This window comes from Agaricus bisporus (genome assembly GCF_000300575.1).
Source record: "Agaricus bisporus var. bisporus H97 unplaced genomic scaffold AGABI2scaffold_8, whole genome shotgun sequence".
In the NCBI taxonomy this organism is placed as follows: domain Eukaryota; kingdom Fungi; phylum Basidiomycota; class Agaricomycetes; order Agaricales; family Agaricaceae; genus Agaricus; species Agaricus bisporus.
This window is the reverse complement of record NW_006267371.1, coordinates 739,461-756,090: the sequence shown is the minus strand read 5'-3', so window position 1 is coordinate 756,090 and position 16,630 is coordinate 739,461. Positions and strand designations below refer to the sequence as shown.

Here is a 16,630-nt window from a genome sequence, read left to right as displayed (position 1 = left end):
TAGATGCTTGCGCCTGTCAGGACAAATGCTGCGGGAGTGTTTGATAATGCTAAATTGATTGTTAGCCACGAATCCAAAGAGTACACTGTCAATGTGAAACTGATGATAAACTGACGAGGGTTGAGCCTTGCTGAGAGTAAGCGTAGCGACCGTTCAATTTAACGAGGTACGAAGATGGATTTATGTGAAAAGCAATAATCGTTACATTTTTTGACCTTTCCTTGAGCCACAACGATGATGATAAAGGGTATCTTGGTATAATTTTTGTAGGGTACAAGTTGCGAATACACGATAATCACATACCACGCATTCGATAACTTTGATATTTACAAGGATGACAAAGGGTAATAAACAGAATAAAACATGTAACAAGATTAAGAACCCTTGGATGCGGCCCGAGCCAAACTGGTAAGGGGCACAGTAACTTGCCACCATGCCACCATGCCTAATCCAATCAAGCCGTGAAGTGTACCCCAGACGATTTCAGGAGTAACCTTGTATCTAAAAATATGGAAAAAGGGACAATGTGAGAATACTCCGATTTCGGGGGTAACATGGACTCAACTGTTCAGCGAGAGGACCCAGAGAGTGGGGGATAAATCGTGGCGCCTGGAAGAATACGGTGGATGCCACGCTATGATAGACACAAAGTCCCATTGCGAGGGCGCGTTTTCCGGGTAAAAAGTCGGGTAGAGAGTAACACAAGAGCGAGATAAGGCACGTCGAAAGCGACAAAGCAGAGTACAACTATGGAATATCGAGATCAAAAGAACGTGAAGGTAGTGGAGTACGGAGACTCACCTTCAGCAGTACGATGGTCGTGTTGTTCAATTCTAGAAACGGTAGTGCGTTGGGCGACCACACGCCTTGTATTGCTAATGGAATTTCCAAAGCTATGTGCAACAAAAAGATAACGACTCTGAACATAAAAATCAGTGACAAAACGATCGTCATTTGTTACTAGCGTACAAAGGATGCCTGGCGTTCGACATGGCGATGTTGAATTTGAGGTGGGAGAAAGAAGCTGGAAGGCCAAACACGAAAATAACATTATCCGGCTGCTTCGGCATCGTTGCTGCCGCCATCAAATTTCCACAATCCAAATGGAGATAAATTTCGGTGTTTGCCAGCACATCCAACTTGCTTCCGATAAGGAGTTTGTATTACATTCCTCCATAACAGCAAAATCCGTGGCATGATGTTCAATCATTCTCTAGATAAACAGACGCCACGGCGTCGAGTCGTCTTGACCTGTATTTGTACTTCATTCGCAGCACAGGCTAGTCAATTTCATGAATAATCCGGTAAATGTCTTTCGAGTGGCTTGCACATATGCTCGAGTGTAAGAGTGAATGTTACATCTATAAGCAAGTAGAGGTAAGTTCCCCAGGCTAATAGTATGACACGTGGGGGTTTCGACTCTTGGAGATTGTGCACATCCTGACCAGCAGATAAGTGACCCCAAATTAAATACGGCGCGTGAACACGAGAGCATCTGTTAATAATTCTCCGAGAGTCGCTCGGGTTGACTGCGGTCGCCGCGCGGAATTGGAGCAATCCCATCACTTATTAACCACCCCTCCGCATTGCGCAGCTAGACATGAGTAGGATGTAGTGTGGCGCAAAATATCGTCGGTTGTATGAAGAACTTGATTCACAACGTGTGGATGAAGGGGTATAATTATGTTTCAGGGATTCAACGAGGTGCAAATCCGATCAGGCGAAGTAACTTGTATGCCCAATTCCATACCCACTGCCAAAAAGCAAGGGAGGATAGCGCAGGGTTCAGAAAGTTACCCAGAAATGGTAAAAAGCTGCTCGGGAGAAATGATCTTTGGGAATCGAAATGTTTCTTGTCGGAGTGGTCGCGTTGACCACGGCGATAATTCCAGAATATGGCGCACGAGATACCGATGCAAAGAAGCGAGATTAGGAGAATGGTGTAGAAACTGGAGGAGGTTGGAGTACTGATGGTGCTTGAGGTCTGATTTTCCACCTGTACAAAGAAGGGGCAAAAGCCAGGTAGAGGCGATGAGGACATGAAACTTCATGATGAAACGATTGAGGTTTGCTTACAACGGAAGACCAAGGGGATAGTATTGGTATCGTGAAGTGAGAAGGTAAATGTAGATGAAGATTGAATCGATTTGGATTGAACTCTTTTTTGCTGAGATTGGAAATACCGGACCGGTTCCATAAGAAAGATAGAAATGGAAAGCCCGGAGTGTTTGTAGCGTTGGACAGACCGGCATTATTATGAGATGCTACCACATAGGTCAGAAGAACCAAAAGCAATGCCATTGCCAGGGCCAGAGCAATCTGGAATATATTATTGCATTGAGTAGTAACCCACATGTGCGCGTCGTCGACATACCAAAAGCCTCTCAAGGTTGTTGTACTTTTCCTTGTACCTTGCCTCTAAACTTTGCAATTCATCCTGAAAGAGACGGATCAGCCGACGAAGTTATATAAATAGGAGAAAAACATGCCTTGCGTTTTATTTCTTCATCTTGTCGTACTTTACCAACCTCTTCGAAATGCTTTTCGCGAGCAGACAAAAGTGCTTCGGCCTTCAAGGCCCGGGAAGCCCAGTAGTGTTCGGCAGAAGTCTGAGGGCTGAGGTTCGTGAACGAAACGAAGTTTTTACTCTGATTCTGTCCAGCAGGGATCGGGTTGTGCAGAGCATTTTGAAGCTTAGGTCGGTGCATGAGCTGCGGTGATCGGTCAGGAGTGTTTTCCCGACTGACTTGATGAGGTAATCTTGATCGAGGCTTAGATAAGACCCCAGTAAATGGTTGATCCCTCTTAGCTCAGTTGGTAGAGCGCGTCACTAGTACCGGGGAGTCTATGACGAGGTCAGTCGTTCGAGTCGGCTAGAGGGAAATATTCTGTTTTGGCCCCTGATCGGAGCACCGCTTATCAAAAACTGCTGCGGGTTTACCAACCCTGTCTAACCCTCCGGTGCCCAGCTATGGGCATTTTCCCCTCCTTGCAAACCTTTCAGAAGAAAGCGTGGGATCGCCTAGAACTAACAGAGGCGCAAAAGCTTATGTACACGGCGGAGAAGCAGCAAAATTTCCGTTGGGTGTCCAAGTTTTTTTCAGGCTATTCCAGATACCAGTTGAAAGAGGAAGACACAGTCTCTGAGGACTTGGTTTTCTGGCTACGAGAAATAGGTAAGCATGGACGAGATCGTCGGCTACTATCCTATGCTGATATGCTTCAGGACAATTCGCGGAGGTGATCTATGCCGCCCTTCCTTTAGACAAACTCCTCGACAACTATAAAACGCTATGCCTACCCGGTTTTCCATTGGAAAATTTCTATGCATTATCTCCCGAACCCTATCTATCAGCCGTCCTTCCCTTTGCTGCCAAGGACCAATATGACGGGTTTTCTGCTTCTAGCAGTGGTGTGCAACTGTTGGAGTGCATCAAGAGTGCTGTCGCACAGTTGCCTGCCGCCGTCTTTTCAAGATGGATACATAACAAGGATTGTGAGCTTGGGCCGAATACCAAACATTCTGATCCGCCGGACATACACGAACGTGATCATGATGCAAGACAGCGCATCATTCCGGTGTGCAGGTGTTCTCGTCAACGGCAACAAATCATCGTCTCTATATGTGGAACCTCATCGGTGCAACAAGCTATTCATGATTTACGGACAACAAGGAGATCCTACCCTGGCGCTCCAAATACGCCCGCGGCGGTTCATACCGGATTTTGGGAGTTGTACGAAGGCATGAGAACCGAGCTCATCGAGGGCATCAAGGCCGGGTTACAATTAGAACCCGACAAATGTCCATCGCCAGAGGGTGATACAGCTGGAGGTCCCGACGATGGCACTGAAGGAGTTATACGCGAATTGGTCGTAACAGGTCACAGCATGGGAGGAGCTATCGCGCACCTTTTATGCATGGATCTCCTCTCGCCTTACTCAGATTTTGATGAAAATTGGAACCGCTCGCCCTCACTCGACTTCAAGAAGTTTCAAGAATCTCACCTTCAGCGGATGGGGATTCATAGTCTACAAATCATAACTTTCGGCGAGCCACGGACGGGAAACCAAAGTCTCGTAGATCACTGGGTCGCTTTGAAGAGACGACATGAACATGACTACGGTATCCCCGTACAAGAATGGAGCGTCAAGGCTTATAACGACGGTATGTTTTGTCTTCCTCTCGACCTTTTGATCTCAAAGAAATTTTGTCGCAGGTGTCCCAGCACTACCCCCGATATTTTTCGGTTTTCGACATTTCGCTCAGCAACCGCTATATACTGTAAAAGGGAAAACTTTCAGAGTGCCCCAAAGTGAAAGAGAGTGCGGACTGTTCCACGTTGAACCATCAACTCCAAGTCTATCCTCTGGTAGTTCATCTCAGGCTGCGCCTGATCTGCAACTTGTTCCGGAGGCGCATCCTTTGCCTCAAGCGCCTAACAAAAATCGAACGAGCTCGACAATGTCCGACCAGATACCGGTTTCACCCTTAGGTGGTCACAATTACTACAACGAACGAGATATGGAGGGTGGATTTTTAAGGCGAATGGAATGGTTGGCTAAATCTGGGTTTGATAAACCCGGTTGGAGAGAACGGTATCAGACTATTATGCAGAAACACCATACAGGTCAAGTCACCACTCGGAGGAGAAGTTCTATAAATCCGTAATGCAAGTGGCTGACAAGCAGGAGGACGATGATGGAGCTTTTTATATGTGTTGAATATTGGATACCCTATTACAGGCATCTGTTGGCAATGGCAACGCAGGTAAACTTCCGCCGTCAGTCCGCCGTTGATAAATGGATGACCCCAAGCGTTAATTATGGGATTTTGATAGGATTATATTTAATCTCTCGGTATTACGATTAATAAATAATGTTTTCATGGCATTGACTCCATCTAGCTCCGGGTATTGTGTTTAATTCTAGATATGGTCAGGTTTTCTACGCAATGATATATCTTTATTAGATCGACCAAATCCTCCCGTTGTACGCCACTTCGACATCAGTCGAATATATGATAAAATTACTTGGCGGACCACCCTACCGATCAGTCAGGAAAGGAATTGCGTTGAATACGTTCTCATCGCAGCTAATAATGGAGTCGGCAGCCGAACGATGCTCTCATGTCATTTTGAATAGGGTCTTCGGCTTGAGTCGGGCTCATCAGAAGTCTCCTCCCGTTTGACACAGAAGACCCATAACCGTGTCGAAATCTCCATGAACCTGAAGTCATTCTAGCGTCATTACCCTTCTCGTTGGAGCTCGTTTTGGAGAACAATCTAATCTGAATCATATGCTGCATAGTGATATTTTGAGTCTGTCAGAAGTTGTCCAATTACTTACCAGCACCATTACCTCGGGCGTTATGATATTTCAAGAGATTTTCAACGTTGGAAGTCACTATCAGATTGTTTTGATTATCGGCTAAAATTAAGCAGTTTACTTTCTTCCAGACTTTCTCATGATAATCTGTATTATCTGTACTTTATTGTTTTCCACCTGTCAATTGGGGTCCGGCACGGCCATCATGACGGCCATACTCTTTTATCCCTCTGAATTCTCACTCGGAGTCCGAAATTTTTTAACTTCGAATTTACAATCAATCACTAAAAATTGCTGGCGGTTATCCTCAAGGTAGCATACAGGGTCGGTTTATCGGTCTTTCTTCTTAATTTTGTCTCGGAGATAATTTGTGGGTGTGGTAACCTTTGATTAATTTAGACGTCCCTGACATCTGCCCCCCGGAAACCACCAATCCTCAAGCCTAGTGGTGCTTTCGGCAGGGGAGAACTTAAGGCGGTCAAAAAGGTAAGAGAAATGTAATCCGGGACCATGCTCAGAAACTTATTACTATGGAAATCGAATGGCATCCTCCAAGCCCTCCTGCTGATAACCTACGTACTTACGTATAAAATTGGTATTTCTTGTAGGGATCGATTATCCGAGTATTCAACCATGTTTTTATCCATAGAATGGTAAATTGACCTCATAGTCCAGGAGGGACTACACTCAACAAATCAAGTTCGTTTCGCACTAATAAGTAAGAGCAGATTATATTGGGGATACCGCGCCATCTCTTGGGTCGAACCCCTCCCATCACCCCCGTGCCATTACCTCAGAAATGGCGGGATGTCCAATAAGCCTGTCAAAGACCGCGATGAGGTGAGTGGGCCAGGAAAATTTACTGGTGGGCTGTTCGGTCAAAACGAGTCATCATGTAAGGTTCTTCAACGTATCCACACCACCAAGCGCGAGTGATATGATACTGTTGATCATCAAACCATAAATAGGAAGATTTTTTTTCTGATGGATGGACTATAGCAAAGAAGACTGTACACCTAGTATGGAGGGTAATATCTTTCCATAGCCACGAACCCTCAAAGTTTCCTTGAGTTCTCGGTGGTGTGAGGGGCTGAGACCGCATCCGAAGCTTTTCCTACGGAAGGGGAGGAACCGTGAGGTGGCGCCGGTGTCATTTGAACGACAACTTTTGACGTTACTTACCTGACTTGCCATCAGATTCATGCCGCGCCTTAGCATTGGCAAAAAAAATTTCCATCGCGAGTGACCAGGTATTTGGTTGGCCCGTGAAGGAAGCTTCCCAGTCCTGAATAATCTGGGCAGGATAAGGCATGAGAACCACACGCGGATCTTGGAATGCTGGGGGATTATGGGCAAATTCATCCTCATCGATGACAAGAAGTAGAATGTCCAGTCGCTCACAGGCGTCCAATATATGAGATACGAAACCCTCATCGACAAGTCCATGCGGGTTCCATAGACCCAAGCGTGAGAGAGATTTGAGCTGTGTGAGGTAGGAAAGTACACCCGGCTCCTCGTCATCTTCCCAGAAAACTATGTCGAGCTGTATGAGTCTGGCATGCCAAGGGTCGCCGGGGCTGCCAAATTCGCCAGGCTTACCGTGGCATAAGGCGTGAAGATGTTGAACTTCAATGGAAAGGTTTCTGAGGGAAAGGGGGGAAATGAGGCTGTACAACGAGGCGGATGGAAGTGTGGAAAGGTAATCGACCCAGAATGCGAGGCTTCTCACCCCTGTGCAAACGGCTAGAATTCGCTCTGCATCACGAGGCTCGACAGATATTGAGAGGCATAGAGACTTGACATTAATCGCAAAAAAGCCAGCCGGTTTGGAGTCAAGAGTGCGCATGAATAACACGGTATCAGCGGAACCCAAAGTGACCATATTATAGATCATTGGGGATATCCTAAAGCGGTCGAGGTAAGTCAGCAACAGACGTTGGGTTCGATTATTCTCTGACGCACCAATGGTAAGCTTTTCTGGATACGCGAACGAGTTCTATTGCATCTCGCGTGTTTTCGAGAGCACTCATCCAAAGAATCTCTCGCTGTAGTTCGACTGGGAGATTAGCGAAGCGAAATAGCGGAGGTTGAGAGGGCATGTCTGGTGAAGGAATAAATAGAAGCTTGCTAGAGCTACTCAGCCGCTGGGCATTTGATGGCTGTAAGGAAACAAAGGCTTCTTCAAGCATTCAATCACGTGGAGAGAGAGAAGCAGGAACTTATTGAGCAAACATCAACTATTAAACCTTCATTACCGCACCCGTTGCGTGGAAAATACGTTAAGGGCAGTGCGGCAAGTGCGGCAGGTGAGTGGATTGAGGTAGAGCAATCACCGTGATCAATTCCACTTACGACGATGTCAGGGATATTCGGGGTTCCATGAGAACATTCACAAGGTAGCATGTTCCAAGCACGAATAGATCTTCGAAGTCGCGGCAAATTGAAGCGCGACAGTTCATTATGGATCATACAGTATTTCCGGCTATTCCGCATCTGCAGATTTTTAGTGATCATTCCGCGATGGAAGGGGTTTAGACCTGATTAATCCGTTCTCAACCAGGACCAACACCTCGAAGGAAAAGGAGCTAGGAATGCGAAAGCACGCGGATGCTTCCGACCCGATCAGGAAAGACATCAAAGAGGTACTTGATCGGTGAGCATATGCATATCAAATTATTAGCGTCCAGAGAAGACAACATGAGTATGAGAAACCATATACTGACAAAGTTATTAGAAACGACGAACATTGTTTTTCCAATCCTTCGACTCCACATGTAGCTTCGCCGAGAATTATCCCTCTCGCGCCCCACTTTACCGGCCGTTCGTTTTAACGATATCCACCTTCGTCTGGGTTCTGAGCAAAATGTGCCATGTTTCTGAATAGAGCGCAAGGCATGAAGGGCATAGGAGTCGAACCGAAAGTATGTGAAAACCTCCGTAAGGGACCACTTTGCAACCTTTGGACCCAGCAAAACGGTATTCGGCTAGAATATAGATGCGAGAACTTTAGCTCCCGATGAAGTAGTAATGATCTCCTGCACCATGATCAAGTCCAACTATTTGGAATATCACGAAATTGCGGGAATAGAATAATTCGTGCTCATGAGCTCGCCACCGGGCTGAAAAACGACATGGCAATCTTGTATACATCTTTCCTGGCGATGTAGTGACAGAGAAAGACATCAAAACACCAGTAGCATCACGGTGCGCCGACACGGGACTGAGGACCAAAGAGCCAGTCTAGACGGCCGCCGTGAATGAAGAATGGTCATTCAAATACCTTCTTCAATGTTACCTGGGGCTGAATCCTTCCTGAAACAAGAGGGTCAGTCTCAATGTGTCAATCACACAACAAGAGGTTGATGTTACTCACATGCAAATTGCAAATTTGCACTGCACCCTAGTCAATTTTACTTAATCTTCAGTAACTCGCATCGCTAAACCGGAAGTGTTACGGTTCAATAAGTCGTTAAAATTTCATAAGCTCTGTCCAACTGTGATATTATGGGAAAAGCTGACCATGTCACCGGAACTCACAGCACGTAACGCGTCCTCCAAATGAAAGCAGTTGAAAACAGCGCTCGGTACTCTGGAATGTTTACTCACATCCCGGGATTGGTGTTAACAGATGACATTGATCTGACATGGAGGAGATTGAGTTATTAGGATTTGTCGAAAACCGTAGCCTGATTCTAGTGCAAGAATTCCAGGGACGCCATAGGGCACAAGCTGTGAGACGTGGGAACTTCAAATACATTTCTTGCGCCGCTCAATTTTTTATATTGACAGCAAAGTCAAGCCAAGGGAATAAAATCTCGTAATCTCATGTTTCACGGAGGTCAAAGACAAAATCAAGGAAAACGACCGGCACTGGGCAGTTCTATTGACAGACGGCCCCAGCTTTGTTCACACAAAACTTTCCTCCCCATCATGTACTACAGATAATCCGAGCGCCTGATGATATACGGTATCGCTAACTCTTGAGTTCAAACTCAATAGAGCAAACTGAAGCCTACTCTCAATACCCCAAACGAAAGCACCGGACCCACTGTCGGAGGCCAACTTTTTTTGCTTTTAGCCTCGCAGTAACCACATTAATTGACGCGGACATGGCGGCCTAGTTGCATTGAAAACTTGGGTCTGAAACCGAAGAATGTTACGTAGAGAAGTCTATAAAGCGAGTGGTGCTATAAGTATTTCGCCAGAAGCAAAAGGTTTCCGTTCAACTTCTTACCCAGGAATGATTGTTCGGCGTTTATGTGTGTCTGTGAGGAGTGAGATGAATTCATCGACGAGTTCGTGCAATTCTCATGTCAGGGATGCTCACGAGTGAAACGAGGACCTTGAAAACTACATCCCAGGTCAGTTCATTGAAGATCACCGACAAACGAAATCTTACCGGTATGGCATGGTAGTTCTCAGGTACTTGTTGGATAAAGGCGAGAGATGGGGTAACTTGACGCAAGCAGTTGCGTCAGCTTGTTATATGTTTTTCGCACAAGCCTGTTGCTGCGGGTTCTAAGTTCAGTAGCTGGTGGTTGGAGCATTAACGGGAGCTAAGTGACGTCAGGCTTCTTTTCAAGGCCCCTTATCTCTGAACCTTACCATAAATTCTGCTGTGTATTATATGAGTTCAGTAATCTATATCTGAAATGCAGGTCGTCGGCTGTGCAATTGTGAGATTTTCTTGAACACCTGGCCAACGGGGAAGGGGGCTGTCCGTGACCGTGCCTTCGGCCTATCCTTCTCCTTCGGGTATTAAAAGAAGTCTGCTGATCCCTCTTTCCTGACGCGATTATTTATACTAATAAAAAAGGCCGGAAATGCCTATAACTACAATTTATACAAGTGCAACGATGCAGTCAACACATGCAAGATGCCGCATAATACCGAGGCCATGGCGGCGTGAACGGACCCCACGACTCTGAGCAGCAACTACGGAGTGTGTATTTCTTTCACTGCCATGAGGGTTATTTTTAACGTTGATAAAATATACTACTCTAGTTTGAGACGTTCCTAACAGCCCAGACTGAACAGATTTATAACGAAGATACAACCCGTAGAGCAGCCGCATCAGTCATTGCATCTGAGTGTTTGGGGGCGTAAAAGTGATAAGATAACACCAAGCATTGAAAGAGCCGTTCACACGTTTGCAATTACAGATAAAGGTAGTACGAAGAAGCTAATTTAATCAAGAAAAGCTTTTGCAAAGCCAAGGGGCTGATCATGAATTTTGTATTGGGTGCATCTAAGCACAGCCACGGGATCACAGGCGGATTAATATCATACCGATATCCGTGGATATCAAAGTGCACGTTCCACAAGTCGTCAGGGAAATAATAGAACCAGCGCTCTCGTTGATGCATCGTTTACTTTTTTCCTAAGCACGTTGACCACGATGTTTGAAGACACTGCTATCTAGGTTCGGTTCTAGTAGAAGAATCCTTCAGGGTGAATGTTTATCATCTTCTCTTTCGTTCGTTTACGTGTCTATGACTGATCTTGTGGGCCGGAGCTTAGCCTCGCCGTGGCCTCATAGCGAAGAGAGAAGTTTGGGGATTACGCGAGTCAGATTCGATCGGTGCTTTGAGTTATCATGAGGAATCTCTGAGCACATACCACAATGACAATGCATAGAGAACTTCTAGATTTTTCAAAACGTGTTCCTGACGTGTCCGGGTTTGGTCGGATAAGGTACTGTATGTTTTCTTTACGTCAAAATTAGCACAGCCATTGCAGGTATGATGACGGCTGATGACGGCTCTCGAGATGTACCGGCCTTGAAGATACCTTCCTCGGGAAATCTCCTTATGGTACTAGTCGCGTGGTTCGAAACACCGTCTATGAAGTAACGGAGATGGAAGAGCGCTCTAGCATTCAAATAAACAAGGAGGTACGCCTAGACTTATAGTCAGGATGTTTGACGTACAATTCAAACCCTTGGGTTTGTTGGAAAATAAGCGACAGCATTGGGTCAGGAATGTTCGTTTAGCGGATACGGCAATCATCTAAATATGTGACAGGCGGCTTCGGTACGTCAGATTTCTACATGGTGAGGATTCCCATCGCTCCGTCCAGACTCTAAAGCACGGAAAACATCAGAAACGCAGTGCGACAGTCGGTTACGGCATGACGGAAGAGCACAGCCCAGTACAGGACAAAAATGGGGCGGAGAGGCGATGCCGCGCGTTGGGGTTGCAACAGCTTGTTTGCACGTATTTGTGTCTAGCGGGGACTTAATATACGCGTTCTTCGCTGCTATCCATCTTCTCCCTTTCCTTACTTCACGCGTCTGCCTCTCTTATATCCCCTCACATATACCAGCAGGTCTGTCTGCATTCATTGTCTACGTCGCCGACTCTACCTCACACCGTTTGACCTCTTCCTAGCTCTTTTCTTCTCTCGCCTAATAGACATGTGTGGAATATTCGGCTATTGCAACTACTTGAAGGAAAAGGTATGTTGCTCGATCGTGCATATATCTATGTTCTTGCGCATATATACCATCCAATCGTTCTAACTGATCGTTGGCGGATGCGGTATCTGCGCTCGGTGATACGCAGCGGCCGGATACGTGCATATATGCACCTCTGATATCTTGTACACCACGAAGCTTACTGATGGTTCTTTTATCAGCGCCGTGAAGAGGTTCTGGAAATCCTCTGTGCTGGCCTCGCTCGTCAGGAATATCGTGGATATGACTCTGCTGGTCTTGTCATTGATGGCGATAAGCCCGGATCTGTTGAGTACTTCAAAGAAGTCGGGAAGGTCGCTGGTCTTCGCAAGAAGATAGCTGGTTCCCAACTCGATGTCGAGAAATCCTACATTGCTCAGGTTTCTATTGCGCACACACGATGGGCCACTCACGGCCCCCCTTCTGAACGCAACTGCCACCCTGTTCGATCGGATCAGAATTCCGAATTTGTTATCGTCCATAATGGAATCGTCACTAACAGTGCCGAGCTGAGGCAAGTCCTCCAAAAGCGTGGATACCAATTCAAAACCGATACCGATACTGAGGCCGTCGCTATCCTCACCAAGTATATCTTCGACTCACAAGGGAGTGCCAGACGCCTCACTTTCACTGAAATTGTCAAGGCTGTTCTCAAGGAGCTCGAGGGCTCCTTTGCGTTCGTTTTCAAATCCTCCCACTTTCCTAATGAAGTCGTCACCGCTCGTCGCGGTTCACCACTTTTGATCGGCGTGAAGACCGATAAGAAGTTGAAGGTTGACTTTGTTGATGTTGAATTTGCGGGTCAAGACCCCAAGGAAACCTTACCCGAGTCGAGTATGTTTACTTTTATTTATTTTTTATATGCTTAAATGCTCAATATCGCTGTCCAGTTCAAGCCAACTCGCTGACTGGCCTCGCTGTCCCCTCTGCAAACCCGAAGGTCTTTCGTACCCAATCCCGCACTTTCATAACGGAAGACGGCTTCCCTCAGCCCATCGAGTTCTTCATCGCGTCTGACGCAGCGGCTATAATTGAGCACACTAAACGTGTTCTCTACCTCGAAGATGACGATATCGCTCACATTGCTGATGGTGAATTACAAATTCATCGTCTCCGTCGTAAGGAGGAAGGGCATCAGACACCCAGTCAAATTGCCACCACACGCACCATCGAGACTCTCGAGCTAGAAATTGCGGCCATCATGAAGGGCAAGTTCGATACTTTCATGCAAAAAGAAATTTATGAACAGCCGGAATCGGTCGTCAACACTATGCGAGGTCGTGTTAACTTCGACGAACAAAGAATTACCCTTGGTGGCCTGCGCGCGTATCTTCCCATCATGCGTCGCAGCAGGCGTATTGTTTTCATTGCCTGTGGCACCAGTTACCATTCATGCTTGGCTACCCGTGCGATCTTCGAGGAATTAACCGAAATCCCGGTTGGTGTTGAATTGGCTAGCGATTTCTTGGATCGGAAGACTCCTATTTTCCGTGACGACGTGTGCGTCTTCCTAAGCCAGAGTGGAGAGACTGCAGATACCATCCTGGCCATGCGTTATTGCATGGATCGTGGTGCCCTTTGTGTCGGTGTTGTCAATACTGTTGGTTCCACCATCTCTCGTGAGACCCATTGCGGTGTCCACATCAACGCTGGTCCCGAAGTCGGTGTCGCTTCTACTAAGGTTAGTCATTCATTGTTAACCTGAGGATTTTCTCTCATAATTCCCTCTAGGCCTACACCTCCCAATACGTTGCTCTCATGATGATTGCGCTACAACTTTCCGAGGATCGTATCTCCTTCACCGAACGAAGGAACCAAATTATCAATGGTCTCCACTCTCTTTCTGCTCAAATTACGAAGGTCCTTGAGCTCGACCCCATTCTCGAAGAACTTGCGGAAGGCATTCACAAGAATAAGAGTCTGCTGATAATGGGTCGTGGAATGCAGTACGTATCATTCTCAACGTTATGGACTCATCTAATGTCACCCTTAGGCATGCTACGTGTTTGGAGGGCGCCCTCAAAATCAAGGAGATCAGTTACATGCACTCCGAAGGTATTCTTGCTGGAGAGCTCAAGCATGGTCCCCTTGCTCTCATCGACGAGAACATGCCGGTTATTATAATCATGACCCGAGACTCGTTATATCCCAAGGTCCAGTCCGCCTTTGCCCAGATCACCGCTCGCAAGGCTCGGCCCATTGTCCTTTGTAACGAGGGTGATGATGGTATCCCCGCCAACGCCACTACCATTCGCGTCCCTCAGACCGTCGATTCCCTTCAAGGACTTCTCAACATCATTCCTTTGCAACTCTTGAGTTACCACCTCGCTGTCAAGAACGGTTGCGACGTTGATTTCCCCCGTAACTTGTACGTGCATCATATGTCTCTTAGCTATAACTACTAATGATCCTATAGGGCCAAATCGGTCACTGTTGAGTAAGCTTCCTCAATATGACCCAGCTCCCGATCTTGGATTTCTGTTTTCTTTCATGGGATCGTAGAACGTTTTTTGTATTGTATTAGATCATGGACTTTATAGTTTTTTCTCATGGACGTTAAGTGTTGGTATTAGATCTGTGTTACCCCAGGACAAAATTAATCGAACAAGAATGTTTTCATTCGAAATCAATATTTGAAGCCGCCTCACTACTAGAATGATGTTTTTCGAAAGCCTGTTTTCGGATTCTTCTTCCTCAAATTTTATTCCAGCACTGTTACGCGGACACGGCTCGGGTGTATGACCTAGACTTGGCTCAAGTGCATTTCGGCTCCAATTGCTGAGGTATCATCGATAGTAATAGCTTACATATAAAACATTTATCTACTAATCCACCTAAGCGAAAATATGAACAGTGCCAAGGTACTGGAAAACGTTGTTTGCGTAAGATCGTGATCATGATTTCAGAATGCTTATCACTCACGTCAACAGGTTCATTGAATCGAATGTTTTCATCTAACCCCGAAATGGCATCAATTTCTTGTTCTGTGAGGTTGAAAGTGAGAGCGTCGAGGTTTTCATGCAGGCGCGTCTTTGAATTGCTCTTGGGAATGATAGCAATGCCGCGTTGAGTTGACCAACGAAGGAGGACTTGGGCCGAAGTCCTGTTGTGAGCTTTGGCAATTCCGACGATTACGGGATGTTGGAAGAGTGGTTCAAGTTTCTTGGCTTTTTCCCATTCGAGTTCTACGAAGCTTTGAGGGCCGAAAGAAGAGTAAGCGGTTACGGCGATACCCTCTTGTTTAGCGAGGGAAATGAGGTTGCGTTGGGCGAGGTATGGATGGTGTTCTACTTGGAGAACTGAGAGGGGGACTTTGGCGTAACGGAGAACGTCCATGAGGAGGGAACCTTGGAAGTTGGAGACACCGATTGAACGGGCAAGTCCTTTTCCGACAAGGTCCTCCATTGCTTCCCAGGTTTCTCGTATGGGGACATTGATTTGTTTGACGCCGTGATCAACGCCTTTTTCATCCTTGTATGTCCATCCAGTGGGATAGAATTTGGTGTAGTCAACGTATTGGAGAGAGACGGGGAAGTGGATCAAGAATAGATCGAAATATCTACATAGACGTGGGGATCAGTATATCAAAAAAATGCTCTATGCAGCGGGCGGGGAAGGAATGAAATGGTGACGCACTCGATACCCCACCACTTGAGTTGTTGGCGGACGATGGGCTCGACTTTGTCTTTCTCGTGGAAGCTGTTCCAGAGTTTTGAGGTGATGAATAGGTCCTCACGCTTGACGATGCCCTCATCGATTGCGCGCTTAATGCCCTTGCCGGCGTCCTCCTCATTGCCGTAGTCTAAGATAAGAACGATAAGATAAGATCTCATGAAGAGCTGATCAAGTCCCTACCAAACGCCCCATCGAAGAGACGATAACCAGCCTTGATGGCTTCGTAGACGATATCAGCACTTCCATTCACCTTCCATAAGCCAAAACTGTAAACAAGGAGATTTTTTTTAGCAAGAGACCGCTTCTAGTAGGATTGTTACTCACCCCACTTGGGGCATTTTGAAGCCCGATTTGAGGAGAATGTTAGGTACGGAAACCATGGTTGAGAGATGGAGAGGATTGCGAGGAGTTTCAATCTCGTTCTTTTTATCCTTATATATAACCCGCTGGGCCTCCGCCTGGGTTGTCCTGGGTGTGTTCGTCAATATTTGGGCGACATTTTGCCGAGCGGCCCGGATAGCCACTCCAACGTTGATGACGACTTTGGAGGTTCTCACGCACTCATGAGAAGCAACAATAGAATGCTTCTTGTTGGTCTATGGGTCATTCAAGTTATTTCACGTGGAAATCGAGTCTTCTCGCGTGTCAGGTACATAGGCGGAATCAAATCGAAGCAGTCAGGGAGGAAGAAAGGCGATAGGAAAGACGGAGTGACGCCGTTTGACGCGTGGTCTCGCGTGGTAGTGACCGATTTAATTTGGTCCGCTGCTATTGGAAATAAGTCGGGAATTTAACATTACTCCAATATATATGTCATTTTGGGATGCAGATAATCATGAACTCAATTGACTGTATTACCAGGATAGGACGATCGGCTTATCAACGTCCCCTCAAGCCGAAATTAGCAATTCGCGAAAGAATCGAGTCTCACAGTCTGGCCTATTAGATGCTGACCATTAGGGAGGTATTCTCTCGGTGCGAAGGTTCCGATACTTTTATCTACAGTGACCTCGGATCAGATTGATCACGCTGGGTGGGAGAAATACTGGACGACCGCACGTATATATACAGTACGGGCGTCATTTTACATTGGTAGACATTCAAACATTCACTGATATTCAACGGATTGGCGGTTACATATACTCCACAGAGGCAAAGCTCAGCATCCATGATAGA

The 16,630-nt window shown here is 46.4% G+C and overlaps 5 protein-coding genes and 1 non-coding gene across 6 annotated transcripts; 3 read left to right on the top strand and 3 right to left on the bottom strand.

Annotated features, from left to right (window-relative positions):
- Positions 1-236: 236 nt before the first annotated feature.
- AGABI2DRAFT_224910 (hypothetical protein) lies at positions 237-1,031 on the bottom strand. Its single transcript, XM_006463168.1, has 4 exons — positions 970-1,031; positions 802-919; positions 566-747; positions 237-501 (listed from the first exon to the last, which is right to left on the bottom strand). The coding sequence occupies exons 1-4, from the start codon at positions 990-992 to the stop codon at positions 375-377; spliced, it is 450 nt and encodes a 149-aa protein (XP_006463231.1). The 5' UTR covers positions 993-1,031; the 3' UTR covers positions 237-374.
- Positions 1,032-1,929: 898 nt separating this feature from the next.
- On the bottom strand, positions 1,930-2,708 carry AGABI2DRAFT_120055 (hypothetical protein; the record flags this gene model as incomplete). The annotated part of the gene is made up of 3 exons (XM_006463167.1): positions 1,930-2,319; positions 2,375-2,437; positions 2,520-2,708. The coding sequence occupies 3 exons, from the start codon at positions 2,706-2,708 to the stop codon at positions 1,930-1,932; spliced, it is 642 nt and encodes a 213-aa protein (XP_006463230.1).
- A 91-nt stretch (positions 2,709-2,799) lies between these two features.
- AGABI2DRAFT_t86 lies at positions 2,800-2,883 on the top strand. Its single transcript has one exon. It is a non-coding gene; the product is annotated as a tRNA-Thr (tRNA).
- An 88-nt stretch (positions 2,884-2,971) lies between these two features.
- AGABI2DRAFT_120054 (hypothetical protein) lies at positions 2,972-4,669 on the top strand (the record flags this gene model as incomplete). Its single annotated transcript, XM_006463166.1, has 3 exons — positions 2,972-3,176; positions 3,227-4,165; positions 4,218-4,669. 3 exons carry the CDS (start codon positions 2,972-2,974, stop codon positions 4,667-4,669), a joined length of 1,596 nt encoding a protein of 531 aa, XP_006463229.1.
- A 1,830-nt stretch (positions 4,670-6,499) lies between these two features.
- On the bottom strand, positions 6,500-7,424 carry AGABI2DRAFT_73914 (hypothetical protein; the record flags this gene model as incomplete). Its single annotated transcript, XM_006463165.1, has 2 exons — positions 6,500-7,229; positions 7,288-7,424. The coding sequence occupies 2 exons, from the start codon at positions 7,422-7,424 to the stop codon at positions 6,500-6,502; spliced, it is 867 nt and encodes a 288-aa protein (XP_006463228.1).
- A 4,181-nt stretch (positions 7,425-11,605) lies between these two features.
- AGABI2DRAFT_194113 (L-glutamine D-fructose 6-phosphate amidotansferase) lies at positions 11,606-15,940 on the top strand. The gene is made up of 11 exons (XM_006463164.1): positions 11,606-11,652; positions 11,715-11,782; positions 11,962-12,613; positions 12,670-13,460; positions 13,511-13,725; positions 13,773-14,147; positions 14,196-14,643; positions 14,702-15,338; positions 15,416-15,581; positions 15,635-15,720; positions 15,779-15,940. The coding sequence occupies exons 2-7, from the start codon at positions 11,741-11,743 to the stop codon at positions 14,218-14,220; spliced, it is 2,100 nt and encodes a 699-aa protein (XP_006463227.1). The 5' UTR covers positions 11,606-11,652; positions 11,715-11,740; the 3' UTR covers positions 14,221-14,643; positions 14,702-15,338; positions 15,416-15,581; positions 15,635-15,720; positions 15,779-15,940.
- The last annotated feature ends 690 nt before the right edge of the window (positions 15,941-16,630 follow it).